Source organism: Drosophila ananassae, chromosome 3L (genome assembly GCF_017639315.1).
Source record: "Drosophila ananassae strain 14024-0371.13 chromosome 3L, ASM1763931v2, whole genome shotgun sequence".
In the NCBI taxonomy this organism is placed as follows: domain Eukaryota; kingdom Metazoa; phylum Arthropoda; class Insecta; order Diptera; family Drosophilidae; genus Drosophila; species Drosophila ananassae.
The window spans coordinates 17,983,876-18,010,555 of NC_057929.1; the positions used below are offsets into that span (position 1 = coordinate 17,983,876).

Sequence of the window (26,680 nt, forward strand, 5' to 3'; positions counted from 1 at the left end):
AAAACAAAATTTGAACATTTTTGTACAACACTTAAACCACCTTTTTACCCGTTTCGAAGAGCAAGAGGGTGCGAGAGCGACAAATCGTCTCTCGAGAGAGCGAAAGAGCCACTCCAGCCCATGACCAACACTGCATGCCCGCAATGTCTTCACAACACTGAAACTCCTAATATTTACCAGGCCGATTTTTCGCACACAGAAAAAAAGTGCAATTTTCCATTTCCCTGCGGCCAAAATACAAGTGCAAGTGCTCGGCAAGTGCAACGGTAATAGCTCGCGATCGGTGCGGATGCGGAAGAGTGCGGAAAAAGGCGTGCAAAGTGGCGTTTTGGGTGGGAAAAGCGAAAAGCAAAACCAAAAAAGGAGAGAGCCAGGCCAGAGCCTCCTCCTGCACACGCATACAGGCGCAGGCGAAGAGACAGGGAGACACACACACAGTGGCAAGGCGCGGTGTGTATACGGCGCTGGGTGGGTGGGTGGTGGGTGGCCGAGTGGGCGGGGGTGGCGCCCGAGAGTGCGTAGTGTGTGCGTGAGTATCTGCGAGTGAGTGTGCGAGTGCGAGTGCGGGTGCGGGTGCGAGTGAGTGAAATAAGTGAAAATTTATACAAGAAAACCGAGAAAAGCCACGCACTGTTTGCATAAAAGGCGCATAAAAACTGCAATATTCTTTGCATAATTGAATTGGTAGAAGCATCGCCCTCGACAGAGGCCACCCTCGCCACTGGCATCCCCCTGGCGGGCCGTTTGCCGGCACTTTGCGCCTACGCCCACGCCTAATACATACACACGGGGAGAAGCAACAAAAAAAAAAAAGAAATAGAAAGTCAGGAGGAGCGAAGGCAACGGCAGCAGGATCAGTTTCTGGTCGAAGGACACTGTTGGGAACTAATTCACTTACATGATTAATTACCAGGTCGCTCCATCCCTTATCGAGATCGCGATAGGCGGGCTGATAAGATAGGGGCGATTGATGAATTCGGTTTCCTATCAAAAGTGCGCTCCATATGCAAATTAGTGGCTATCACTGCCGTTGCTTGTCCGCTCGGCGACTGCTGCTGATAACAGCAAGGGGGGAAAATCGTTCAGGGAATGACCGAAGTCCATATACCCTACTCTAGTCCTTATCCTAGTCCTAGTGATGATTAAAGTCTTCAAAGTTTCCATAATTCCCCTGCCAGGGCAAGAGCAGCATCGTAATTGCATACCGCGTCTGTCCAATTGGGCGCTGACAGTGGCGGCCATAAAAGTGGGCCCACCCACGTGAGCCCCGTTACTGTTTCGTGATACTGTTGTCCTTGTCCGGCTTATCGCGTGAGTCACCCCCTGACCCTGCCGTGTGTGTGCATTTTGTTATTGTTTATGGACCTCCTCTGTATCGTTTCAGTTTAAACCGTAAAAACTGTACATAAACACAAAATAAGTAAAAAAAACAAAAACCTAAAAACAGAGAGAAAAAAAAACGAGAAAATAAGAAAAATCCCCGTGTAAAGTACCCCCAGACACACAAAAACCCAAACAGAATCCAAAAACCCACAAAATGGGCTGCACCACCTCCGCCGAAGAACGCGCCGCCATCCAGCGCTCCAAACAGATCGAGAAGAATCTCAAGGAGGACGGCATCCAGGCGGCCAAGGACATCAAGCTCCTCCTGCTGGGTAAGTGTACACTCCATCCTCTGATATTTCCTCCACCGGAAGCGGTGTCTATTGTTCTATTTTGGAGGAAAATTTGTGGTTTATCGGAGCACTTGAGTGCGAGTGCGTTGGAAAATTGTGTTTTTTTGGGGTTTTATGTGTGGATAGATAGGGGAATATTTATTGCTGCCCTGGTCCGGGGGCCAGATCGGACTTTGCTCTCCACACTGCACTTTAAATTGCTTTTTTTTGATTATTTCAAAGGTTGTTTATAATGTTTTCCAATTACGGATTAAAAATATCAACTTGTGTTATGGAACACTGCGACTTCTAAGGTCTATAGGGATTATTAGGCTGTACTACTTTAAATATAATAAAAAAAACTATAGAAATATAAGCTATAAACTAAGTTTATGTCTATTTTTACGACTTGTCCCAGAAAAAGCCTGTCCCTGTCAAGGTCGCTCCACTCTGTGCCCCCAACTGACTGATGATGCATCCGCCGGCCTGGCCTGACAGACCTATTCTTGGCGTGCTTTTTTGCCGCTTTTGTGGCCAAGGCGAGCCCAATCGAAGGCAATCAACAGCCACCGCAATTGGGTCATGTTTTCGGGTTGCATGTCGAGTTTCGAAGCCTCCAAAAATAAAGTCTCGTACCAATGTGCAACAACAATGGAATGCCACAGCAGCAACAGTTGCATCTGCCTCGAGTGTGAAAACTAAACACTTAGAAGTAGGAGGAGGAGGAGGAGCCATGTGGCATGGATCTCGAGTGCCTAGCCTTAGCCTCAGACTTGGCCAAGTGCGTCTGCATCCGCCGCAGAGTGGAGGCGGCAATCGACGCCACTTGGCATTGAAACAGTGGCACGTGTATCTCCGAGTGGGTGACTGTGTGGGTGGTTGGTTAGTTGGTTTGGTGGTTTAGTGGCTTGGTGGCTTGGTGGCTTGGTGGCTTGGGCCCCTGACATTGAAATGCCAGTTAATCCTATTGACTTTGAGTTGCCAAATAAAAGAAGGATTAAAACTGCAACATGGTCCAATGTCACTGCTTCGGCTTGCCCTCCCACGCAGACATGTAGGAAGATTCATATAAAATGTACAAAACACTGAAAAAATACAGACACTTTAAATAATTTATAAATAAAAAATAATAGGACTTCCCTAGGAACTAAAAACTCTTTAAAAACCTATTTCATATTTATTTTATTTTATGATTAAATTAGAATTAAATTCCACTAAGAAACCACCATATTTCGCGCAGTGTAGGCCCATTACTTCCCCCCCAGTTACTCGCTGTTGTCCTGTGCAATCAGGCACAACTTTTAAACGCCCCAACTAGGCACACGGAGCAGCGATTGCAGCTCATGTTGCCACAAGGCTCAAAGAGGTGGCAGCACCTAGTGAGGCATAGGGTCCTCCCGTGGGGGAGGGGGAGGGGAGTGGCAGGCGGAAGCATCGAATGGCGGCCAGGAAACACTAACGAAACAATGGACGGCCCAGGACGGAAGGCGGCGGAATAAAGCGACATGAACAAGTCCTGTGGGTGTGGGGGGGTGCTGGGTGGTTGCAAGTTGCCAGTTACAAGTTGCAACAGTGCCGTGCCTTGCCGCTCTCGAGTGGCGCCCCACGGCGGAAGTTTGAAGAAACTGAACCACTTGAGGCATTATTTCCCAGCCGTGAGGTTATTGAGGAAGTGTTCCAGCCACGATTGTTGGTTTTTCCATTTTCCCTCCCGATTGTTTGCCAGTTTTGCGGCCTCTTGAGGGCGATAAAGAAAATTGATAGGAAAACCATTACAACGAGCAACTTTCCTGACAGCCCTCGGAAATATAACTAGTGTTTTAGTTAAAATATAAAAACATCCAAAGCAGTTGATAGTAAAAGTTGGAAAAGTGGCAGGTTGCAGATGCTCACCTGGCAGAAGTCAACATCTTCGGGAAACTCTTCAAGTTTCAAGTTTCAACTTAAAACTATTCGAAACTTACGAACCTAAGATTTAAAATCTGTAAAATAAATTATTTAGTTATGTGTTGTTTAACGAAAAATCTAAAAATCTAAAATCTACATAAAAACATACATAAAATAATGCAGTTTTAGATCGAATAGTTTAAGTTATTGATCCTTTTGGCTTTTATTTTGATAGGATTTTCTTAAGATGAGATTGGAAAAAGGTCTAAGAGTCACAGCATTAGTGCACTTTTTTATTACCTCATTAATTTCTAAAAACTATAAAAAACAATTCAACTGTATTTTCAATTAAAACTTTAAACGCGCTTTTCTTAAAATTATTTTCTTGAGAACAGAACTATTCTCCCGATCTTGATGAAATGTTAGACGGGTCTTCAAATTATAAAAGTAGTAATCAGGAACGAATCATTACTTTATATTATTACAATAAAAAAAGTACGTCTAATTTTAGTGAGTTTTTTAAATTTTTTGTGTGGAAATCTCTAAATCTACACTAAAAATTCAATTTCATTCTTTTTGTTAAATTTTTTTCTTTAACCAGTTAGTGGTTTAAGTGTTGAAGGGTTTTTGGGGTTGTGTGTAACTAAAGTGTAACTAAATACGTTTTTATTTTTTAAGTTATTTATATATATGTTATATAAGCATATATAAGCATTATATATAAATGTTATAGGATATATGCCGTCAACCCGGAATGCATCCGGAAAAATTTATTTTTTCAGAAACTTCAAAAATTATTTATTTACTGTGTATCTCTAAAAAATAAAGACAAAGTTTTAACTAAAAATGTTTTTTTTTTGTATTAAAAAAATTATTGCAAATAGAAATATTTTTAAACCCATGGGTCGTTAAAAAAATGTTATTCCTTGAAAGGGAACTATAGTTCTATAACTATCTATAAGATATAGAACATTGAAAGATTCAAAGCAATAAAATCTATCTATTTATCTATTAGATAAGTATTCTATCTATTTACTCTCTCTTATCTAATATATATTATCTATTAGATACTATCTCTCTCTTTATCTAGTAGATATATTATAAGTCCTCAACTTTTTGTAAATAAAATCTATATTTCCAAGCAAACGATTTGCCGAAACAGAGCCAAGAAGGTCAGACCCTCGGTGGCTTCTGGGAGATTCTAATCCATTCCCTTCTCGAGATTCGAGACTCGAGATTCGACAATTGAGTGGCAATTGCAGGGGGGTGGTGTGGGGGAAATAAACACGCTCGTTAAGTATACCATAAAAGATGCCAAACAGAGCACAAATCGAACTTAATTGAGCGGAGTCAAATGTCGTCCAAGTGGCGAGAGGGCCGCGACCTGGGCAACCTCCCGTAGAACGAAAACGTAAAACGGCACGCCAAATGGCAATGGACGGACGGACGGATAGACAGGCCGGAGAGCTGGGTGGGGGGACATGAGGTGCAGATTGTTTCAGCAAAGCGACAAGTGCACAAGTGCTCCACTTTGCCGCTGTCTGTCAGTCGAAGAGCGAAGAGTTCGCGTGATAAAAAATAAAATGAAAAAAAAAAGAATGTCAATTTGTTTGCCGTTTGTCGTTGAATGCGGTTTTGTGGTTGAGAGCTGGGCCCCCTGATGGCTTCCAATTCATTCAATAATTTCATTGCCTCATTCATTGTTTTCAGTCTGGACCTGGGACGTGGGACCTGAGACCTGGGTCCATTTTCGCACAGCGATAATTTAATAAAGCTAGTTAGGGTTACCCCCTTTTGCATTCGAAATTGCCTCCAAAGGCAAACAACATAGCAGTTACCTATTATGGACATCACTGTAATGTAACTGTGTTTTAATTCTCCAATTGTTGTTGTTTTTGATGTTGTTGTTGTTGTCACGCCATTCGCTCGTTGGAAGTCCAATTACCGTTTGAATGTGGAACCCTTTCTTGCAACGGTAATTATGGCTGGAAATGGGGTTTCCCTAGAATAAAGATTTCTCGGAAAACCCTCGTTTGCATACAATTCCTGATGTCCTGATGTCTGGCCCCATGGCCCCATGTCTCTGTCAGGATGTAATCTATTAAGGCTTTATTTATAAAATAAGCAAAAGTGGCATTACAATAAACACTACAAGTACAATGAACTACAAGGGAAGTCCTTAGGAAGGACCTTCGTAGTTCCATTACCTCAAGTAATTTATGAGAACTATTCGATTATGGCAACGGCATCCTGTAATCGAAGCTCAATGGATTTCTTATGGAACCCTTAACCGTTAATTGATTTGGTCCTGCGGCCATCCTTTCAGAAGGAGAATCAATCAGAGAATCATCCACTCACGGAATCCTGGCAATCGAATCAATGCGATTGTTTTATCCTTTGGCCGTTTCCCCATTTTCCGCTGCTCCGTTACGTGAACGGCTGGCGTGGGTTAAGGGAGGTAAGGGAGGGTTAGAATGATCCTGCTCTCGCTGCTGCTGCTGCTGCTGGCCAACTGCTATGCTTTGTGCTAATGTGCTCTGGCTTGGCCCATAAACGTGGCAAAGTTCTAAAGCCGCTGACTTAATTGGGTGCGCGGAAGGGAGGGCGGTGGTGGCGGAGCAGTCTCCATTTAAACTGCAAAGCCACTTTAAGTTTCCCTCAAAAAGGGGGGCGAAAAAAAGAAAGCAAAAGGAAAGCAGCTGGGAAATAAGGGGAGAATAAGGCCTCGCGTGGGCGCACTCGCCGATTCGTTTGTCCTTGTCTCACTGCCACTCGCCCATTGCCTGCGCAGGCTCGTCGTCCCTCTCTGACTTTTGAACTTTCCAGTGGCGCGTGCGCATGCTCCCACTCTCTCTGTACTCTCTTTTTTCCTGGAGAGCTTTTCTGTCGACCACCGAGGAATGTGTGTGTACTGAAAACAGTGGCGTTGTCGAAGGATTCGAGGGGGGTGCATTTTTTCCAGCCACCCCCCGCTGCATCAGGTGATGCGAGGCGCAATGGCGATGGAAAGCGTTTAACCCCCAATATCCACAGGCTGACTACGCCACTGGTGGGCGAAAGCTTTCGTGGTGTGCGTGGTGCGTTTTGGGCGGCTCCGTTCTAGAGAGAAACTGAAACTGCTTCGAGAACATCCAGGCACACGGGGTTTCCGTTAGTTCAGTCGAGTTCCGTTAGTTCTTCAGCCAACTCGCACCAAAACGGTGTTGCAAAATGCAAATAATCGCTTAATTACAGTTTAGTGACGCCAAACGTACCAGTCTGTGTGTGTGTGTGAATAAAATTTTGTAAAATTAAAAGCAAAGAAGATAATAATTTGTGAAAATTATTTGGCAAATTTGGCATTTGTTGATGGACGAAAAGTATCTGCTGGAGGCGCATTTCCATGAAAATTCGATTCTATTTTCATTTTTACGGACTACGCATGAATCATTTAGCGTGCTGGAATATACACTGGCAACAGCAACAACAACAACAACAGCAACAAGAGGGGAAAACAAATAGGCACCCCGAAAAGTGTACAAAAGAAAAGTTTTGTTTGTGCTTTTCTTCTTATTTTGGCTAAAACAACAATCGCCTCCTTTTGGCTGCTTTTTTGCGTCAGCATGTGCCCATTTTCCAGCCATCTACTTCCTCCCATCTACTCCTCTGTGTCTTTCACGGCCCCCTCTCGCTCTCTTGTTTATGGCCACTTGTAAGACGCCCCTGCCCTGGTGGGAGTTGCAAACAATGGAGCTCTTAATCATATATCCACACAAATATTACCTATATATGCCATAAATGCGAACACCAACTGCTGGAGTTCCCGCAAAAAAAAGTATATTGCCATAATTTATTGATTTTTCGCCTTGTTTATGGCCAAACATGCAAAGGTGTGTGTGTTTGAGTGTATTTGTGTGTGTGGCCAAGGATTTTGGGCTGCATTGCCATGACTTGCCACGAATTTTGGTTAATGAAAAACAAGAATCTTGTGCAAGCTCCTTAATTACATTTTTTTTTCCACGACTGTGAGTGGGAAAAGCTCGCTTCCACTCGCTTCTTTCTACTATTTCTCTACTATCTCTCCGTCCCTTTCTCGCATTTCTCTCTCCATTTCCCATTTCCCTCCTGAAGCATTTCAGGCAAAAGACAACAAAATTTCCCAATGGCGAGTAAAGAATTTCCCCGCTCTCGGACACGCGGAATTTTTCAGTTTACAGTTGGACTTTACCGTTAGCGGTCAAAACGGGACTCGGGACTCGGGACTCCTCCAGCATCCTCCAGATGTTTATCAACAAAATGCGCAAATGAAAACAAAATCGATTTTGTACCTAACGGTCATACTGTTTTTCAGTTTTAAAATAACTCGAAAATAACTTGAAAATTTTTAAATATAAAAAACTAAACATTATACTGGAAAAACAAAATAAAAAAAAAGTGCCAGCATATCCTTGGAGAATAAAAGCAAATACCAATAAAATAAATAACTGATTGTGGATTTAGACACAAAGTGCTGAACTTTGATACCCTCGGATAGAACGCTTTAAGTTAAGCCCCTTGATTTGTCCCTACGGAACGTGGTGCAGCCAGTACCTGTTATCCTTCCGTTAAACTGTTTTCGTTTTCGTTTTCGTTTTTCTTCGCTGGCAACGTAGTCGGCCATTGAGTTGGCCGATACCAAACGACCTTCAAAACGTTTTGCGTCGAGGCAATACGCACCATGGGCTGCGCACAGTCTGCCGAGGAGCGAGCCGCAGCCGCCAGGAGTCGCCTCATCGAGCGCAATCTCAAGGAGGACGGCATACAGGCGGCAAAGGACATCAAGCTCCTGCTGTTGGGTGAGTTTGGAAGAGGACGAAGAGGCCCATAAAAACTCGTTGGTAACTCCGTTCTTGTCGACCTGCGGGCCAAGGGCCAAGGGCCATAAATATTTAATTCGTGCCTCTGCTAAAATTAGTGTAGCATACTTAGCGGCTGCCCGGGCCGAATTAATGCTCATTAATGGCCGCCGGCATCCTCCCTTATCCTTTACTGCCCCTGTCGAGTGAATTAGTTCCTGTCAGCTGCAGCCTTGGCATTTGACCGATGCTATTTGTGGTGGTTGGGAATCCTTTTTATTTTATTCCTTTCCGCACGAAAAGCCCATTTTTTACCGCTTCTTTTCCACATATAGATATAGGTATAGATATAGATAGAATATCTAGATACATTTAAGCTCTATCATCTCACAGTGTGTGTTTTTAATTGTTTAATAAAGTATTAATAAAAATAAAATAAACAAAACTGGGCTGTCTGCTTACGTCACTTGAATGTGGAGAGTCAAGGCTTTTATGAAATATTTTGGCTGAAAATGAGTAGTTTTTGGTGATTCATTATACAATTTTTGTCTTGAAAAGTGTATTAAATAGTAATAGATTTAAAATTATCTATAATATCTAATGGAACTCTAATGGAAAGTCAGTTAGGGTTGTTATTAGCCCTTAAAAAGTAGTTTGATTTCAGAACCCTCTAACTGACCTTATCATAACCATCTTCTAGCACTTCCAGCTACCCTCTATCCTGATTAAAATCATGAATCATTCAGCCATTGATTACCTAATGGTATTTGCTTTATATCCTTGCCTCCTGGCAGCAGGATAGTTGGCACAGTTCCCTCTCGACGAGTGCCGACTGCGAATGCAAATTGCCATAAATTTAATAATCGCAATAATATTTTTTGCAGCAGACGGCAAAGTTCAAGGTCAGCAAGGGTTGTGTGTGTGTTGGCCGTTGATTGTAATTGCAATTGGATTCGGATTTTGATAAGCCGCCACAGTAATGAAAATGGATGGTAGATGGAAGTGATGTCTGGGGCTGATTCTCTCCCCCGTTTATTGACCAAATTTGGCCTCTTAATCATTGCATTCAGTTGGAATTTAGTCTTTTTTTTTGGCAATTTTATTTCTGGTGCTCTCATCTCCGGCTACCTACTACATATATAGCCCCCCCTGGAACACCCGCCCCTGTGTAAACTGTTTACATTCCCGTGTATTTCATTTAATTTCCTCTTTGCTGGCCCGAAAATGTTTGGCACGGAAAGAAAGAAAGATTTCAATTTCTGACACTTTTGCGTGTATTTCGGTATAAAATGTACATTTTTCTCCACTGTTCGGGCTACACCCACTGGCTCGTGTTTGAATTGTATGCCAGTGTGTGGGTTCCGAGTGTGCTGGAAATGTTTATTTAAAAAAATTGTATTTTTTTTTCTTTCTGGTTTCAAGAATTCATAATAATAATCAGAGCAACTACACACTCTCTACTGCTGATGCTGTATCTATTGTTTTCCTGCAGTCGGTGAAGACATTAAATTTAAGCACTTTGCCTTCGATTTCCACACAAACAAAGCATTAATCTCAGGTGCCTCCCTCCCGATCGGCCTTCTCTAAACACTACTGCTCTTCAGTTTTCCGGAAAATCTAAACATTTGTATGATTTTCTGGGGCGGAGTTTTCCTTTTACAAGACAAGGTGTCGACCATCTCAAGTGGTGGACAATGAACTCTTCTTGGATTTAAGATCTTCTCGGCACAAAGGATGATTCAATGATTACATTGAATCGGAAGTAAACAGAACTGCTTCCCAGGAACTACTTTGTTTACCTCCTGCCCGGTTATTAAGTCATTAAACCTGTAATGGACTGGTTAGCAGTGCAGTTTCATCAATTATTCTATTCGGAGGAAGGATTAGGCCGGCGATTAATTAACAAATTGCATGCAATTGGATGGAAATCCTGCTGAAAGTGCAGCTGGCAAATCCAGGAGACATCAGCTGACCAGGGCCAGGAACAATTAATCCTTTGTTTGCCTTTTATAGTGCCCTGGCCTGGCCCTCTTGCCACCCTTGGGCTTTCAGTTTTCTCATTTCTTTTGGCCGACGGCATCTCAAGATGGGTGCTGGGATGATTATCATAATGCCGACGATGATGGGGCTGGGGCGGGACTGTGTTCAAAGGCCATTAAGCTCTACTTGAGAAACACAAAGCACAGACATTTAGTGCTCGGCAACTACTAGAGAGCTGCCCACATATCGCAGCATAAATATTTGCGACCCCTCGGGCACTCATGTCCATGTCTTCCAACCATGCTGTTCCCCCGATAACCAAATCACACCACATCTATACGCGTCAGTAACTTTTTCTTAATCCATTCTAGGTGCCGGTGAATCGGGCAAGAGCACAATAGTCAAACAGATGAAAATCATTCACGAGAGCGGCTTCACTGCGGAGGACTTTAAACAATATCGACCGGTTGTCTACAGCAACACAATACAATCATTAGTTGCAATACTGCGCGCGATGCCAAACCTAAGTATTCAGTACAGCAATAACGAGCGGGAGGTAAGTCCCCAATGAGAGCTCCATTCAGCTCATACACAGTGGCAAATTAGGGGATTCCTATTTGGTTTTCATATTTTATGTCTCAAGAATAGGATAGGTAGTTTGTTTCTATAACTATAAATATTATATAACTAGGATTGCAATAAATAAAGTATCTTGGAAAAGTATGCAGTGTTTAAGGATAAAAGGAAAGCATTCTGTAAAGGACTTCAAGTAAATAGAGATTCCTTTGCAATTCAAAGATATTGTAATTAAACTTATTCTATTTTAACTTTCAACCAATGAGCACTAAACTATTCTTCAAGTAAACTAAAATCTTAAATGAATCATTCTTAGTTATGGTATTGAGGAGTAAGAAATAAATCAACTAAAATACTAGAGATTTAAAGATTATTTCCAAACTATTTCTTATAATTCATGTATCCCTTTAAACTTTCTTTAAGCAAAATAAAATTTTAATAATTCCATAAGCCAGATATCTAAACGATATATACTTAAAACTCTTAACACTTTATATAAGTAATAGATACACATAAATATATTGGAAACTTAATTCTTAAAATAAATTGTTTAGTTTATTATCGAGTAAGAAATAATGTACCAACCGATTTTAATCGATCAAAAGATTGTTTATCTTTTGTCATTTAAATTGTTCTTATAAAAAAAGAACTTTTCTTAATCTAAAACCTTATACATGTATGTATTTATTTATTCAATATAGCTTCATTAAAATAAAACTCGATAAAACAAACTGAAATTCTTAAAAAAAAATATATAAATCTCCCCAAAAAGGAATCTCTCTCTGTGTAGCCCTTTGAATATTATCCCCATTTACACCTCAAATCTACACCTCATCTAATTCCCCGTTTATCCCCAGAGCGATGCCAAGATGGTGTTCGACGTGTGCCAGCGAATGCACGACACCGAGCCCTTCTCGGAGGAGCTGCTGGCCGCCATGAAGCGGCTCTGGCAGGATGCCGGCGTCCAGGAGTGCTTCTCGCGCAGCAACGAATACCAACTGAACGATTCCGCTAAATAGTGAGTACACTCCGATGATGTGGGGGAATTACATATAATTTTATGGTTTGAATGAGTTGACAAACGAGTGTATAATTGTATCAAATGACACTAAAAAGGCTGATCAGTTTGGGGATTACCTTGTCGGAGTTTCAGACCTCATCACGTTCGACCTTTCCCTTAAATACATGAGAACGCTTGGAGAACGTGACTTTTGCTGTGTCCTTCAACCTTGAAAGAGAATCCTTTTTCAGATGCATTCCCCAACAGAAGCACTGCAGTGGCCCAGCATGGAGTACAATTACTGCCAAACTAATGGCACCATCCCAGAAGGCAATTAATCATGCGCGTAGATTGGCGCTGGCCTTATCCTGACCTTAGCCATCACTTTGCGACCCTAGGCCCAGTCGCCCTTTGATTAATGATAATCCGAAGCAAGTCAAACAAGCAGGGCTTTATTAGGTACAATTATTCTTGGGGAAAAAAGCCTACAACCTACAACTAGCTAGGGGGGAGCATAATGGGGTCTATGTACATATGGATAGTGGGAATATACACGATTATTTAGTTGCCCAGTGCTGCTCTATATGTTCTATGTACATTTGCTTAATTAAAAAGAAACATCGCCGCAGAAACTGGGCAGCAGCTGGGCTCTGACTATAAATATCACACATCCGCCGTGTGTCGCTGCAGCTTTGAGCTCTCAGGGCTGAGGGCTGAGGGTCGAGTCCCTGGTCCCTGGTCTCTTGCCGGCGGATTACTCGTCCCTGAGCTTCAGCCTGAAATTCAGCGGCGACTGTGGTATGTACGTGGAGTTGACTCGGTAACAGAACTCCTCGGCATCGTAGGAAACCTCGTATTTGCGGAAGATCTGTTGCAGAAACGAAACAATCTAAATTAGTAAAGTACACAGCAGTGCGAGTGGGGATTGGGTTTTCGGTTTTCGGTTCACTGTTCACGGGCTTGTGCTCTCTGTTTGCAAATTCCTGTTACCTTACCTTGGCCAACAGCGTGTGCAACTCGATTTCAGCGAAGCGCCGGCCCACGCACATCCGACGTCCGAAGCCAAAGGGCAGACTCACAAACGGGTGTATCTTCTGGCCGGCATGGGGGCAGCCACCTGAAACAGCAAAGGGAGACAGTAGTGAGGATGGGTGGTCACGGAATAGGGTACACAGAAAAACAATTTATGTGAGGGAATTGAAATTAAATGTCAGAAACGTTTTCAATGGCTATATGAGAGCTTCTCGACTATATGATATCCGGTACTTATCTTTACCACTTTCTTTCTGCAATATTTACTTTTTACTTTACGTTTTCAAAGAATAGATAACATTTTGCTGCATACTATTGGGTGCTTGAGAGCAAGCCAGTAGGGAAACAGAATAAAAAGTATATTACTCCTTTAAAAATCACCCGATTTAACTGAATTTTGTTTTCTAGATATTCTAAACAGAAAGATCACAGAAGATCACACGGGAGTGTTGATAGGAGTGATTGGTAGGATAGTAAGGATAGGTAGGATGGGTTGATCTTTTAGTCCCTTAGAGCCACAGACAGGCGGAGTGACAGAAGGACATAGCTATGTATATGTACAAAAATATATACACTATTTAAGGTCGGAGATCATCCCTACGCCCTGTTCCATATCCTTTAATAAATTCTCAAAAATCTATTATATTATGACAGTTGAGAACTTTAGTCTCTTGTAAGTTTTTCTCCAAGTGTCTGCAACTCACCGGCATCCGTGGCACTTGTCTGCTTCAGCCAGCGTTCGGGCAGAAAGCGTTTGGGTTCTGGGAAATATGCGGGATCGTTTGAAACCACCAGGTGTGGGAAGATAACGTGCGTCTGAAAACAGAAGCAGAAATGGCCGTAAATTGGTGGTTCCGGGTACTGGGAAATGGTACCGGGTCACGCCCATTCCCATGCGTCACTACTTACGCCCTTGGGCACGTGGTAGCCGTTGATGACAGCGTCCGACTGAAGGCTTCGCCCGTTGGCAATCACCACTGGTCGCATCCTGAAACGGAGGGAGGGGCAGAAGGCACTCATTAAATACGAAAGGGTCGCCAATCAAAGAGAGTGCCGGGCTCACCGAAGGGTCTCCTTGACGCAGGCTCGCAGGAAGGGCATCTGCTCCAGGACGCTCTGGTTGATCTCGGCCTCGCGGTTGGGAAACACCTTCTTGAGCTCCGCCAGGAGCTTCTGCTGCTTGTCCGGGTTCTTGGCCAGCTGGTAGATGGTGGAGGAGGCAGCCACGGAGGTCTAAGTGGAGTGGAATTATGAAGTTGCCACAAAAAAGATGGAAAATATTGACAGCTACCGTATCGACTCCCACCAGGAACAAGTCCAAGGCCAGAATGGCGGCCAGTTTGCGGTTGCCCGTCTTGCGGACAATCCTCTCCACGATGGATATGTCCGCCTCGGACTTGGACAGTCCACTGGCCAGGTCGGCATCAGCCTTGTCCATGGTCTTGCCAATGTTCTTCATGCAGATGCTACAAGAATAGTTGGTAATAATAATAGTTTCTATGACCAGAATCGATGAACTCACGCTGTGAACTGGTCCAGGGCCTTGACGAAGCTGCGATAGGCCTTGGTGGGATAGAAGCGCCAGAGGGGCATCCGCAGCTCCAGCTCTGGAACTGCCCAGAAGAACGTGTTGATGGCCTCGATGATCTGCTGGGCCTCCTCGCTGCCCTCCGGCGACAGGCAGCCCAGTCTAGTGTCCAGGGATACCCGGCCCACAGCTGCAAGAATAGCAAGTAGAGATGACATTAGGCACTAGGCTAGGTATTCAAAAGGATAATAAAAAACATCCTCAAAGTTAGAGACTCATCTGGCCTAGCCTCCAACTCAATAATGGAATTTGTCAAGCACTTGCCCCCCGACCACCCGACCGACTCACATTCCAAGGCCCATTTGTAGAGCTCGTGCAGGAAATTATCTGGCAGCTCGTCCTTTTCGTTGCGCATCAGCTCGATACTGCAGATGGATAGAAGAAAAAACACACATATATAGTAGACAGTTCAGATTGCATAACCCGCTTAGATGCTCCAACTTACCGGCCCATAAATTCGCTGGCAATTTCATTCAGCGGCGGAATGTACTTCTTGGCCGTTTGCGGCTGCAGCAGGATGTGCTGCACCTCCTGCCTGAAGGCCTCCCACTTGGGACCGTGTCTGGAGGGTGGGGGGGGGGGGGGCAAAAGGAGAAGGACAAATATGTATACTGTGTGCTTGCTGGCTTTCCATAATATCCGTTGTATAAGGACATTACTTACACGCCAATTAGGCCGGCCACATCGCCAAAGAAGTCGCGTCGCAGGTCGCCCTTGTAGTGGCGCAGGGAGGGCATCGACGGCCTGCCCGGTTTGGAGAGTAAATAAAAACCATGGGGAGAAAGAGTTTAAATTAAATTATATTGCACAGAGAGAAATAATTAAAGGAGATTTTTATTAAATCACTTGGCAAGTAAGAAAAATAGTCTTGAATCTTAAAGATTCTCCTTTAAAAATCATAAATTGTAGTTCAGATATGTCTGCAGCTGTTGTTATAAGAGGCATTACCAAATTGACGACCAATTTGGCCAAGACTTTTTCTCTGCCTGGTGCCGGGCATGAGTTGGCCAAAAAAAACCCCCAAATTCCGACCACCTGGCCCTCTTGTGAGGTCGCTTGCCCTCGCGTGCAGACAAACCGGCGACAACGACATCAAAAACACAAATTCAAACCTAAAACCCAAAACCCAGAGCCACTCTGAATATGAGGCGATTTCTCTTAATATTTTCCCTTGTCAGCTAGGCAGTTAGGCAGTCGGTCTGTTAGGCAGTCCCCTTATAAAGCAAACACACTGCTATTTGCATTATACTTGTCTACTCGCATGTCGCAGAACAAATACAAGTAGGAGGGAGCGTATTTATTGGCTTTTGTTTCAGGCAGCCCCTGCCCCAGAAGGTGGCTGCCACACAGTGGCAGTGACTTCTCATCGAGTAGCTCCGAGCCACAATATCTTCAATTAACTTGGGAGATCTCATTGTAAATAATTAAATGGTATTTTTTATTAAAAAGTGTTAAGATTGTAGTCCCTGAAGCTCTATTCTCACAATTGTGATTCTAACTCTTACTTGAAGTTCCCTTAGAAACCAAACTCGTTTAATAATTTATTCAGTTTTCGGAAATCTTCAAATGCATTCGTTTGGTCATAACATTGGCCTTGAAATACTCCATGAAACTGCATTTTATTTAAATATAAATAACTTTAATAACTCTCTAATATCAAAATTAGTAGTTCCTAAAATAGACTAACAATTCAGGTCTATCTGCTGGATTGACGTCATTGGAAACCATCTAGAAACTTGTCCAAAAACTCTCCAACTTGGCCCAGTCACGATCCGATCTCTGGCTTTAACCCCACTACTACTACTACTACCACCAACTGGATTAGTTTTTCCCACACGCCGGAGAGACATTTCTCGGCGTTTTTTATGAGACTCGTAAAAAAAAAGGCAGAAAGCCAACGCCTGGGGCATAACTTGGCCAGTCCAGACGTTTTCGGCCAAAATATCTTCATCAATCAGCCGGCAGTTTGTCAGTTTGTTAGTATGTCAGTTAGTCAGTTGCCCAGTGAACAGTAAGCTATAGCTTCACACTTTTTCGCTTCGTTCATTCATCAATCTGAATCCGCCAGAAGGGCGGACCAACCGACTTACTGACTTACTGACTGGGCCAACATTACGTTAATGTTGTCTCATAGCCAATCTATTAGCGATTCTTTTCAGTCGTTTTAATGATGACTTGCTAAATGTGTTCCCCAAACACAAATACAAACAACGAGTGTTTGGCATTGTTTTTCCCTCTTTTATTTCATTTTTTTTTTTTTTTTGGCATTTTTGGCAAAGTCTGAGCCGAAACGTAACTTGTTAAATTTGGTTCATGGCCATGGCTCTGGGATAGGGAAAGGCGGTGCGCCGAAAAGAAAGCTTATAAAAGTTATGAGCATGCTGAGCTCAGAGATCTGTGTGGCTTTCGTTTTGTTTGCCTATTTTATTTATTTCTGTGATGCAAAAATCCAAAATAAAAATACTCCCCGCTTGTCAGAGTCTGAATTGTTTGCTTTTCGAATCGTATTGGATGGATCTCTGGTTGCTAGGCCTATGAGGCCTTTTTTGAGACCCTCGGAGAAGTGAAAGTTTCCACTAATTTCAATTTAATGGAAAAAAAGCGCATATCTATTCAATTGAATAACTTGCTTATCTATGCAGAAATTCAATTAAAGCCGCAAAGGATTATTTATTCAGAATTTTAATTAGAAATGGCGAAATGGAGCTCTGAACCTGCCGTCCTGACGGGAATCTGTCACAATATTTTCACACATTCGGCCCCAGTCCCAGTCCCCACTCGACGGCTGGCTCCGCTGGTTAATAATTTAATTTACGGGTCGAGTTCAATATGCGCATAAATAAACCGGAATTGCACTGCAATCGTGCCGGGCCTGCCTGGACGGAGGACGTGGGTGGATGTGGATGTGGATGTGTATCCATGCATGACTGATTCGCTGCGGATATATTGTGTATATGTGTGAGTAGACTCACTGCCAGGGCAGACCAAGTGCATCCAAGCACAACTTGGCCACTCCGATGGCTTCAAAGTGGATTTAATGAACTCGCTTAGGCCTTCAATGAATGCCAAATTACCGAGTTTACGTTGCGAGTTGCATAAGAAATGACAGCATTTGGGTTTACTTTTGTCTATTTCGAGTCCATGGAAGGGCTTGTTTGCTCAAAATTTAAGAGTTAAATGAGCCAGAGGTGGTATTATGTCTTATTTCCTTGTTTTGGGAGAGTATTTATGTATTTTTCTACGATTTTAAATTCAGATCATATTCAGAACACCTGGCGTATACGCAATATTGTCAATAAATACAATCGCTATCAAAGTCCTTATGGACTCACCGATGGGGCATGGCCTCCTCCTTCTTGAATATGTTCCGGATCTCGTCGCCGTCGAAGACGAACAGCAGGTCCGGATGCCCGATGAGGCCTCCCACCTTGGCCATCTTGCCATAGTTGACGTGCAGCTCGTTCATCACCTTGTCCAGGTCGCTAATTTTATACTGTCCTGCGGAGGACAGTTGGGGAGTGACCAGGACTCTTTAGAAGGGGCTGGGGGTGGGTCTTACCAATTAGAGGGGCGAAGCGCCAGGAGTTGCCAATCAGAGGCAGAGGATATGGTCCGGGAACCTCCGCATAAGGACGCACTGCAGTGGTTGAGGTGCAAGTGGTTGTTGTTGCTGCCACTGCAGGAGCACTTTGCAGGACTGTTGTTGTTGTTGTTTGTGTGGCAGCTGCTTTCACGGCTTGTTGGCTGCCAATTAGTGAAAATGATGCACAGAGAAAAATAATTAATAAAAGTTTATAAATGTATTAAAAATTAAGTAAAAATAGGAGGGTTAGAAGTTAAATAATTAAAAATGAGTAACAAGTATTAGTTTTAATTTAAAATATTATTACAAATAAAACCTCCCTTTTCTCTCTGTGTAGTAGAGAGTGTGGGAAAATCACTAACCTGACATTTAATTTCTTCATATTCGCCGGCTCTTCCTGCCGCAGTCGCTGCATTGCAATTGATTTTTCAATTTCCGTGGCCACGCCCACTCCGCTGGTGGGCGGCGAGACTACCGGCACACCCGCTACACCCCCTGCCGCGCCATGCGGCAAAACAGCGGCAGAGCTGGGGGCCGACGAGTAAGTGGAGCGTCTCATCAGCGCAATGGAGGTTTTGCGTAATCCCGACGACATCTTGCGAGTTCCTCTGGGCTGGTTCTTCTGCGAAATGAGATGAAAAAGAGGGGCTCTCAGTCCAAGTATTATGTAAAAAGTTGAGCAAGCTATCGTACTGGCTACTGGCCACTGAATTGTGTATTTTGTTCGTCCTCCCGCCGGAGGCAAGAACTTTTAATGCATTCCTAAGTTGGCCCGCCCGGACGGACAAATCAATCAATACATGCGTAGCCGAAGGATGGGCCACTAACTCTATTATTTTACCATGAAATTGTATAAAAGCTTAGAGTGCAAATATTGAGGCAAAATATTATTCACATTTATTGATCTGCCGCTGGGACAGCAGTTTTCCTTTAAACTCTCCGCCCAGCACTTAGTTCAAGTTAGTTTGCAAAACAAAAGCCAAGCAAACACAACCCTCTTGCTCTGGAGGGAATTGCTCTGGGGGGCCTTGCTCGTTCCATTTTTATGATGCCAGTCGATAATCGAGTCGGAGTTAGCCAGCGTTAAATTGAGCACAACTACAGCACTCGTAAACTGCGAATCCAAACAAAGAAAACACAAATTGAAGAGTTATTGAAGTGGCCGGTGACCGATGGCCAAGACAGCCCTGGCCCTGGCCCGAGTTGTACATAAAGTGAGCCCTCGTAAAGAAAGCAGCTTGGATGGGAGACTAAAGTGGCAAGCTTATTGAAAAACTATTAATCTAAACACATTCGAGCTGAGCTTCTAACAAGACATTATCGGAGGAATGCCAAGTATTCCTCCCTCTCCAGTCTTTGAGCTGAAAACTCAATATTAAAAGCAATATGAAAAGGCAAAGATGGAGTAACTTTTAACTTTGATTGAATGGCTTTCTCCCCAGGCTCTGCACACACACGCATAATATGAGCATTCCAGCTCCCGCAGGCTGTGGCCCGAACCGAGTCATTGGGGGAGATTGCTCATACGCCGCGTACGCCATCGAACAATGGAACTTTTGTGCCTCTTGGTGGCTGTGTGCTTGGGATGCTTGTGCGCCTGCTCCCCAAGGACAATATAATTTAAATGCCGAAAATTTGATGGAACAGAAATCTGGGCTGGCACATACAGAGCTCGCTTCTACTCGGTCTTATGTGCGTGGCTTTGTGTGTGAAGGGGGGCTTGTTTTTTTTATGTACACTCTGGCTACAATGCCAGCGGAGAAGCTTATCCTTGCCCTTGTCGCTAAAGCGGCGACCTTGAGCTTTTTAAGGAGCCCCACTACAAAACAAAAAAAAAAAGAATGAAAATAAAAAGAAAAACAGAACTATCCTTGTGGCGGATGCGAGCGCGGCTTTATCGCCAAGTCGGTTATAATGAACTTGAGTGATAATCCTAGCGCCTGCGAGTAATGCTGCAGAAATGTCAAGCAGCCACTTTTCGTTGACTTTTATGGCCATTGTTCAAAATAGAAGCCAGCCAGGCCCTAATGGGCCAAGACCGAGTCCAAGACGAGCCAGGGGCCTGGTTGGGGCGGAAGGCTGCCTTCACACTCGGTTGGATGCGAAATTGAAACTGGAATTGAATTTCAGGCGGGTTCTATTAGCATTCCCCTGCTAAATGAGCAGCTATGGGCCCAGGCACAACAACACAAATCTCGCCATGCCGAGTTATGTCATAATTTTGGCCAAATCTTTGCTTTTATCGGCCTTTTTGTGTTGGCCCTCTCTGAGCTCTGAGCAGGGTGTGCCTGCATTGCTTTGGAATTGTGCAAAATCAATCCATATTAAAATATGGTTTCACAAGCCCAGTTTCTTCGTCGTTTTTCTTTAAATCAAATATTATAATGCCTTTAAACTAAAGCTTCCAATTAGCAAATACCACTTGTTTCAGTTTCACTTGAATGCCATTTTTAATTTCCTTTTTTCTCCGCCATCAGTGGCTTTCTTTGACAGGTGTTTTTGAAATGCAGCTCACTAGTTAGTCGTAACTAGTTTAACTCGTAACTTGGCTAAAAATAAGTGAAGCGAGTTTTTAAAATGCCATTAAATGAAAACCTAAAACTCTATTTACTTGAGGTCTTTGGAAAACTCTTCAAGTCTCTTCAAACAAATATTGATTTTTTGGACTTTTCCAAAAGCATTTAAATCATTCGAATATTTTGCCTTTCACACTTTTGGCCAACAGGCGATTTCTTTTGACAGCCGTGTTAGCCGTGTTGAATGACGTTTTTAGAGGTGCAACTAGTTTACCTGGCCCGCCCAAATTGTCTTCAAAAAACTTACTCTTTTCCGATTTGTTTTTCTTGCCCCGCCACGCCAGATTTCAATCTAGAGAGTTTCAATCAACTTTGCTGGCGATTTAGTTTTGGTTTTAATTTATTCGCGGTCTCGGTTTTCTTTCCCACTTTCAAGCCGATCTTTTGTGCACAATTAAAACCGCTTTGGATGCCTTTTGTTGGCTGTCTTAGATTTCTATTGTGTTTGTTTAGGCCAATTTCCCACTCAAACACTCACTCACGGAGATTCGCAAAATCTTTTGTCACGCAACGCAGAGCGTTGTGGGCTGTTTTCGAATGGTTTTTGTTGTTGTTGTTGTTGCTATCGTTGTTGCGGCAACGGCTGGTGTTGCCTCCAAGCGAAACAGAAACAGAAACCGAAAGCTATGGACGGGAGAGCTCCAAAAAGCTGCTGCCTCGTAGACCAATCGCGACGCACTAAACGCGATCGCCGGGCTTCTTAGTCTACTTATACGCTACGGGTTTACACTGCGAAAAAAATATAGAGCTAGGTTTCAATATAACTGTAAGAGAAATATTGAAAATTAAAGATTTTCTGATTGACAAAAAAGGTTAATCGTACTAGATCTCACAGGATCTAACATTCTTATAACAAAATAATCTTTCTTAATTTAAAAACGTAACCTGAAATCATCGTTTTTTCTGATTTAAAAAAAATGATGAAAATTTGATTTTTTTAATAATTTTATTGATTAATAATAGTTATAATAAAGTAGGTGACGAACAACATGCCATAGTGAGTGCAGCCCCTCGCTGTTTTCGTTTTAACCCGATCTAATAAAGAAAAACACAAATTTACAAACAGTTTAGCAAACAATAAAGAAAACCAATAACTTTTTCTATCACAAAAGATAAAAGACAATATTTAAATATATTTAACATTTTTTTGAACCAACCTTGTTGGTACCACCTCTTTATAGCTTTTTCATTTACCATTTAAACCAATGATTGTTAAGAGAAGCTCTGGGTTTGTGAAGAAAAAACCAACCCTGTCTTTAAAAAACGCATTTATAATTAAACCTTACGATACAAGTGCTTTCAAGTACAAATATTGTACTTCAGCTTCATAAAAATAATTATTATTTAAAGTGTAGGCTCAACAGCCTACACACACAAATTTGTCGGCTGTTGACGCGCTTTTGTTGGCTTTGAAGTTTAAGATCTTTCTGCTAATTTTTTCTACCACTGACCACAGCAGTGGGTCTGTCTGTCTGTTCGTGATTTGATCTAGACCCGGAGTACACCATATGAGAGCAGATACATATGTTGGTCAAATGAAATTAAAAGTCAGATTGCTAATTAAAAAGCAAAAGTTTGTGTTAATATATAACGACTTACTCCATTAATTGACATTAATGGGGAAATTGGTGGGACGGGGTTCAGGAAAGGTTTTTTGCGGTTGAGGTTCAGGCTGGGGGTTATATAAAGTAAATAAATTATTATAAAACGCTGCCGAACTCAACGAGGCATTCGTTGGCCAAATTGCACGCAAATCGCTTAATTGAAAAGGCCATAAGCTGGCGAAACAAAAGCCAGAGGCAGGCACATTTTCTTGATGGCTCATCGCAGGTTGCCAACTCGATTAGAGTGATTAGGCGTGATTAGTTTTGGCCAAGCTCTTGAGATCAGGTTTTAAAACTACCTGCATTCTAGCCTTGTCTTTGACAAAAGAGAAGCCCTGTAAACCGCAACTTAGTGGCCACAAGCCACTTGCCACACATTGCAACACTCATTTTCCGGACACAGAAATTACACACAAATTACAGCTGCATGTGTGTATGCGGTTTCTGGATCAGCAAACAAAAAAGAAAACTTTTATGATGGACATGTTAAATAATAAGATCTCGGCATGCGAAGTGCTAACCAAGCGGTTGCCCAATCCCCCATTGGAAACTGAACTCTTAGGCAAACAATTGTGTTACAAATATCGTATGAAATTAGTTTCGATTATGCAGCTGAAGTGCAAAACTTCTGGTTATAAGCAGCTGCCTTGCTTTAGGCCCTATCTGGAGGGGATACTTTGGCCAAGTTAGCAGCCTTGTTGTTGGGCAATTGTGCGAGTAATTTGGGTGAAAACCAGTTGGCCAATGAATAAGATTTCCGACCAGAGATTGATGCGATAACCAGCCAGCAGACCGCTGCAGATTCCTCCGCGACCAAAACCGAACAACAACAGAGGAAACCCTTAAAAAACTATTTATGACAGCGCGCCTGAAATAAAATTAGCTGGCCAGCAACTCTTGGACACGGCCCTTTATTTTTCAAAAGCATTGCGTGCCTCAGGTTAATTACGGTCCAAAAAACAACAAAATACAGAGGGGAATGGGGCACGTACGCCAGCAAAAAATTAACCAACAAGCTGGACACTTTGGTGCCACAATTTGATGACCTACTTGTTGACTCGCTTACGCGGACGCGGACTCATGCGAGTATCTCTGCAACTTTGTATCTGACCGATGGCAGAGATCGGGCGGGATGTCGGGCGAGGGTGTTGAGATACACTTATATAACCGAACCGGAAAATAAAACTAATTACCAACAACCGTGCAGCGACTGCACGGAAACTAGAACCAGAACAAGTGGCAGAAGGACCAGCTAGATGGTCACGGAAATGGGATTCATTTTGAATAGATAGTCCTGCGATAGAGCGAACATAGCAGCTTGAATAACTAAGTAATGTGTGTCCTTTTTATGTGTGTGCTGTGCAAGCAGTCCTCGGTCTGGGCACACGCGCCTGCTTTTTTGTTTTTAATTGTTTGCTCAGTGCTCGGGCCAGCTCCTTAATTGTTTGCACAAGTCTCTGGATGATACATGCCCGGGGCGATAGCGTGGGTGCCGGTTGGGCAAACATTTGTCTGGTCAAGCGAACTGAAACCCACCCGTAGTAGTAGCACCGAGTGCCTGGTTAGTAACAGCGTTGTATTCTCTTTGCTTGCAGTTTCCTGGACGATTTGGATCGGTTAGGCGCCAAGGACTACCAGCCGACTGAACAGGACATCTTGCGCACTCGCGTCAAGACCACTGGCATCGTTGAGGTGCACTTCTCCTTCAAAAATCTCAACTTTAAGTAGGTTTTTGATACTTTTTTTCTATGATTATTATTTGAAATTAATGGAATTATTTTATCCAAAAAGATTGTTCGATGTGGGCGGCCAGCGTTCGGAGCGTAAGAAGTGGATACATTGCTTCGAGGATGTCACGGCGATCATTTTCTGCGTGGCCATGTCCGAGTACGACCAGGTCTTGCATGAGGATGAAACCACGGTAGGTTGCCATTACCTAATGCCATTCATATCCTTGTTATAACTTTATATAATCCCTTTCAGAACCGCATGCAAGAGTCGCTGAAGCTGTTCGATTCTATTTGTAACAATAAGTGGTTCACGGACACCTCGATCATCCTGTTTTTGAACAAGAAGGATTTGTTCGAGGAGAAGATCCGCAAGAGTCCTCTGACAATTTGCTTCCCCGAGTACACAGGTTAGTATTCATAGATGATATTGTCCAAGAACATAATCCTTCAAAACACTTTCTTATGCATATTCCAGGCGGACAGGAGTACGGAGAGGCGGCTGCTTATATTCAGGCTCAATTTGAAGCGAAAAACAAATCAACCTCAAAAGAAATCTACTGCCACATGACGTGTGCCACAGATACCAACAACATTCAGTTTGTATTCGATGCTGTCACCGATGTCATCATTGCAAACAATCTGCGCGGCTGTGGACTGTACTAAGCTACTACTGGGATGAGAGTTTACACGCCGGTGATCCGATGACTGGACGAATCGGAGGACGATGGAACGGAACAGGCGGACGGCGGATGGAATAGGGGCGTTAGCAGGGAACACCGTAACGGTATTAAAGAGCAGCGCGGGAGCACAACAACCCACCAGCATTGATCAAAACAAAACCAAACAATTTAAGAGCAAACGATGATAGAACCAACAACCGCAACACACACAGGACACAAAGGACAAACACACTCACAACACAACTGACCACACACACCCACGATGATTAAGCAAAGCCCAAAGAACTTTTATTTGTTTAACAAAAGGCGTACGGCAGCCAGGAATCCCCTAAAGTAACGATATGTCGAATAAGCCAAGCAGTACATAACATATTACATATTAATATTGAAGCAGATACAATGCTAACGATGATCAGGATGAGATTAACGCGAAAAGGACACGCGAGCGAGGGAGTCGCATGAATACGATAGAAAGAAGTAAACAGCAGCAGGCATTTTTGAGAAGCAGTTGATTGAAAAAGCATTTCCTATATACATACACATATACATAACACATACATATGCATAATGCAAAGCCGCATGTACGACATGACACAACAAACACAACACAACACAACACACACATGACAACAAACACGCAAGCGCCAGGAGCATTGCATCAAGTTGTTGTTTGGTCTGAATAATTTTTGATAGAATTTCATAATTTACTTGTAGTTTAGTTCCCTCATGTATTTATTAAACAAAAAGATAAAAGAAAAAGATGAAAGAATGGAGCGTATATGTACATATACGGCGCATATATATATATATACATATAGTTCTATACATATATATATATATATATAAATATATTAAATGTTTCCTGTTGCAATCTCTCTTTGAAATTATTCAAGCCATCAACGCTCTGCATTTGTCATTGCTTGTTTAGACTTAAGTTTGAATAACAATATGTTTCAATAACAACATCCAACATCCAACATCAACAAAACGGACAGAAACAACATTGATTAATATTAACTTGATTGCGTGTCAGCGTGTGGGCTAAAGTAAATATTACATAACATGAACAAACCAAAAACCAAAAAAAAAAAACAAAAACAAATAACACACAAAGCATAATGAAAGCAAATCTCTAATGTCTAAGTCTAATTTAAAGATAAAAGTGAAACGGATATAAAACTCTATCTATTGTATTTACAAGAACGAAAGCAAAACCTAACTAAACAAAACAAATTTAAACTAAAGAGTAAAGAGTAAAAATTAAAAGCATATGTGGCCACTTAACTAACTTATGTAAAGAGCAGCAGCCGTAGCAGCAGCCATCATGATTGATGGATGATTGGTCGATTGGAACATTTCAATGTAAATTGTAATTTGTTGAATTTACGTGTATAGATGAAGTTTAGCTGGCAACACACACACACACACACAAATATTAACACTGTAACATTCATTTATTTCAATTTGTAAGCTGAGTTGTAATTTATAATGATTTATTGCATTTATACAAGGCTGCGCACAAAAGCATGCTATATATTTTTGCCATATCTCTACGCACAGATACACACACACACCCGCGCACACAAATTCAAAGAGGAAGAGCTGCCAAAACTTGTATTGATTTTGAAAAATATATTCCTTTGAAAATTGAAACAAGTTTTGGGAGATCCCCCCCTAATTTACAAATCAAAATTAACAAAAATATAAAACTTAACAAACGGGAACGCAAAACTCAAATCTACCACACTGAAAACTATAAGGATTGTATGTATTAATATTTATAAATTGTACTTTAATGGTATCAACAAACTGTATTTAGTGAATGGCATTTAATCCCCCAAGTATGTTGAACTGTTTGGTTAGACTTATTATTATTATTATTATTATAATTATTACAATTACGTGTATGTATTTGTATATGCTTTGTATGTGCGGCAAAATCCTGTGCATTTTGATTTTACACAAAACCGTTTAG

At 42.4% G+C, this 26,680-nt stretch overlaps 2 protein-coding genes across 10 annotated transcripts; one reads left to right on the plus strand and one right to left on the minus strand.

The window, feature by feature from the left end:
• Nucleotides 1–93: 93 nt before the first annotated feature.
• On the plus strand, nucleotides 94–25,905 carry LOC6496601 (G protein alpha o subunit). 7 transcript variants are annotated; one of them, XM_014908400.3, is made up of 9 exons: nucleotides 94–266; nucleotides 1,179–1,311; nucleotides 1,385–1,655; nucleotides 10,708–10,892; nucleotides 11,770–11,930; nucleotides 23,891–24,019; nucleotides 24,087–24,216; nucleotides 24,279–24,432; nucleotides 24,501–25,905. In XM_014908400.3, the coding sequence occupies exons 3-9, from the start codon at nucleotides 1,538–1,540 to the stop codon at nucleotides 24,686–24,688; spliced, it is 1,065 nt and encodes a 354-aa protein (XP_014763886.1). In that variant the 5' UTR covers nucleotides 94–266; nucleotides 1,179–1,311; nucleotides 1,385–1,537; the 3' UTR covers nucleotides 24,689–25,905. The 7 variants fall into 7 exon arrangements, with proteins under 7 accessions (XP_014763886.1, XP_044571730.1, XP_044571731.1 ...); XM_044715795.1 differs by lacking the exon at nucleotides 1,179–1,311 and having other exon boundaries at nucleotides 94–450; XM_044715796.1 differs by lacking the exon at nucleotides 1,179–1,311 and having other exon boundaries at nucleotides 95–332.
• LOC6493973 (probable cytochrome P450 49a1) lies at nucleotides 12,349–21,380 on the minus strand. Of its 3 annotated transcripts, none has more exons than XM_014907015.2 (14): nucleotides 21,174–21,380; nucleotides 18,478–18,737; nucleotides 18,092–18,276; nucleotides 17,865–18,030; nucleotides 15,196–15,276; nucleotides 14,978–15,094; nucleotides 14,821–14,897; nucleotides 14,467–14,662; nucleotides 14,236–14,410; nucleotides 14,008–14,177; nucleotides 13,854–13,932; nucleotides 13,649–13,760; nucleotides 12,908–13,029; nucleotides 12,349–12,780 (listed from the first exon to the last, which is right to left on the minus strand). In XM_014907015.2, the coding sequence occupies exons 2-14, from the start codon at nucleotides 18,708–18,710 to the stop codon at nucleotides 12,667–12,669; spliced, it is 1,827 nt and encodes a 608-aa protein (XP_014762501.1). In that variant the 5' UTR covers nucleotides 18,711–18,737; nucleotides 21,174–21,380; the 3' UTR covers nucleotides 12,349–12,666. The 3 variants fall into 3 exon arrangements, with proteins under 3 accessions (XP_014762501.1, XP_032311619.1, XP_001961228.1); XM_032455728.1 differs by having other exon boundaries at nucleotides 21,170–21,380; XM_001961192.3 differs by having other exon boundaries at nucleotides 20,939–21,380.
• Nucleotides 25,906–26,680: the final 775 nt, after the last annotated feature.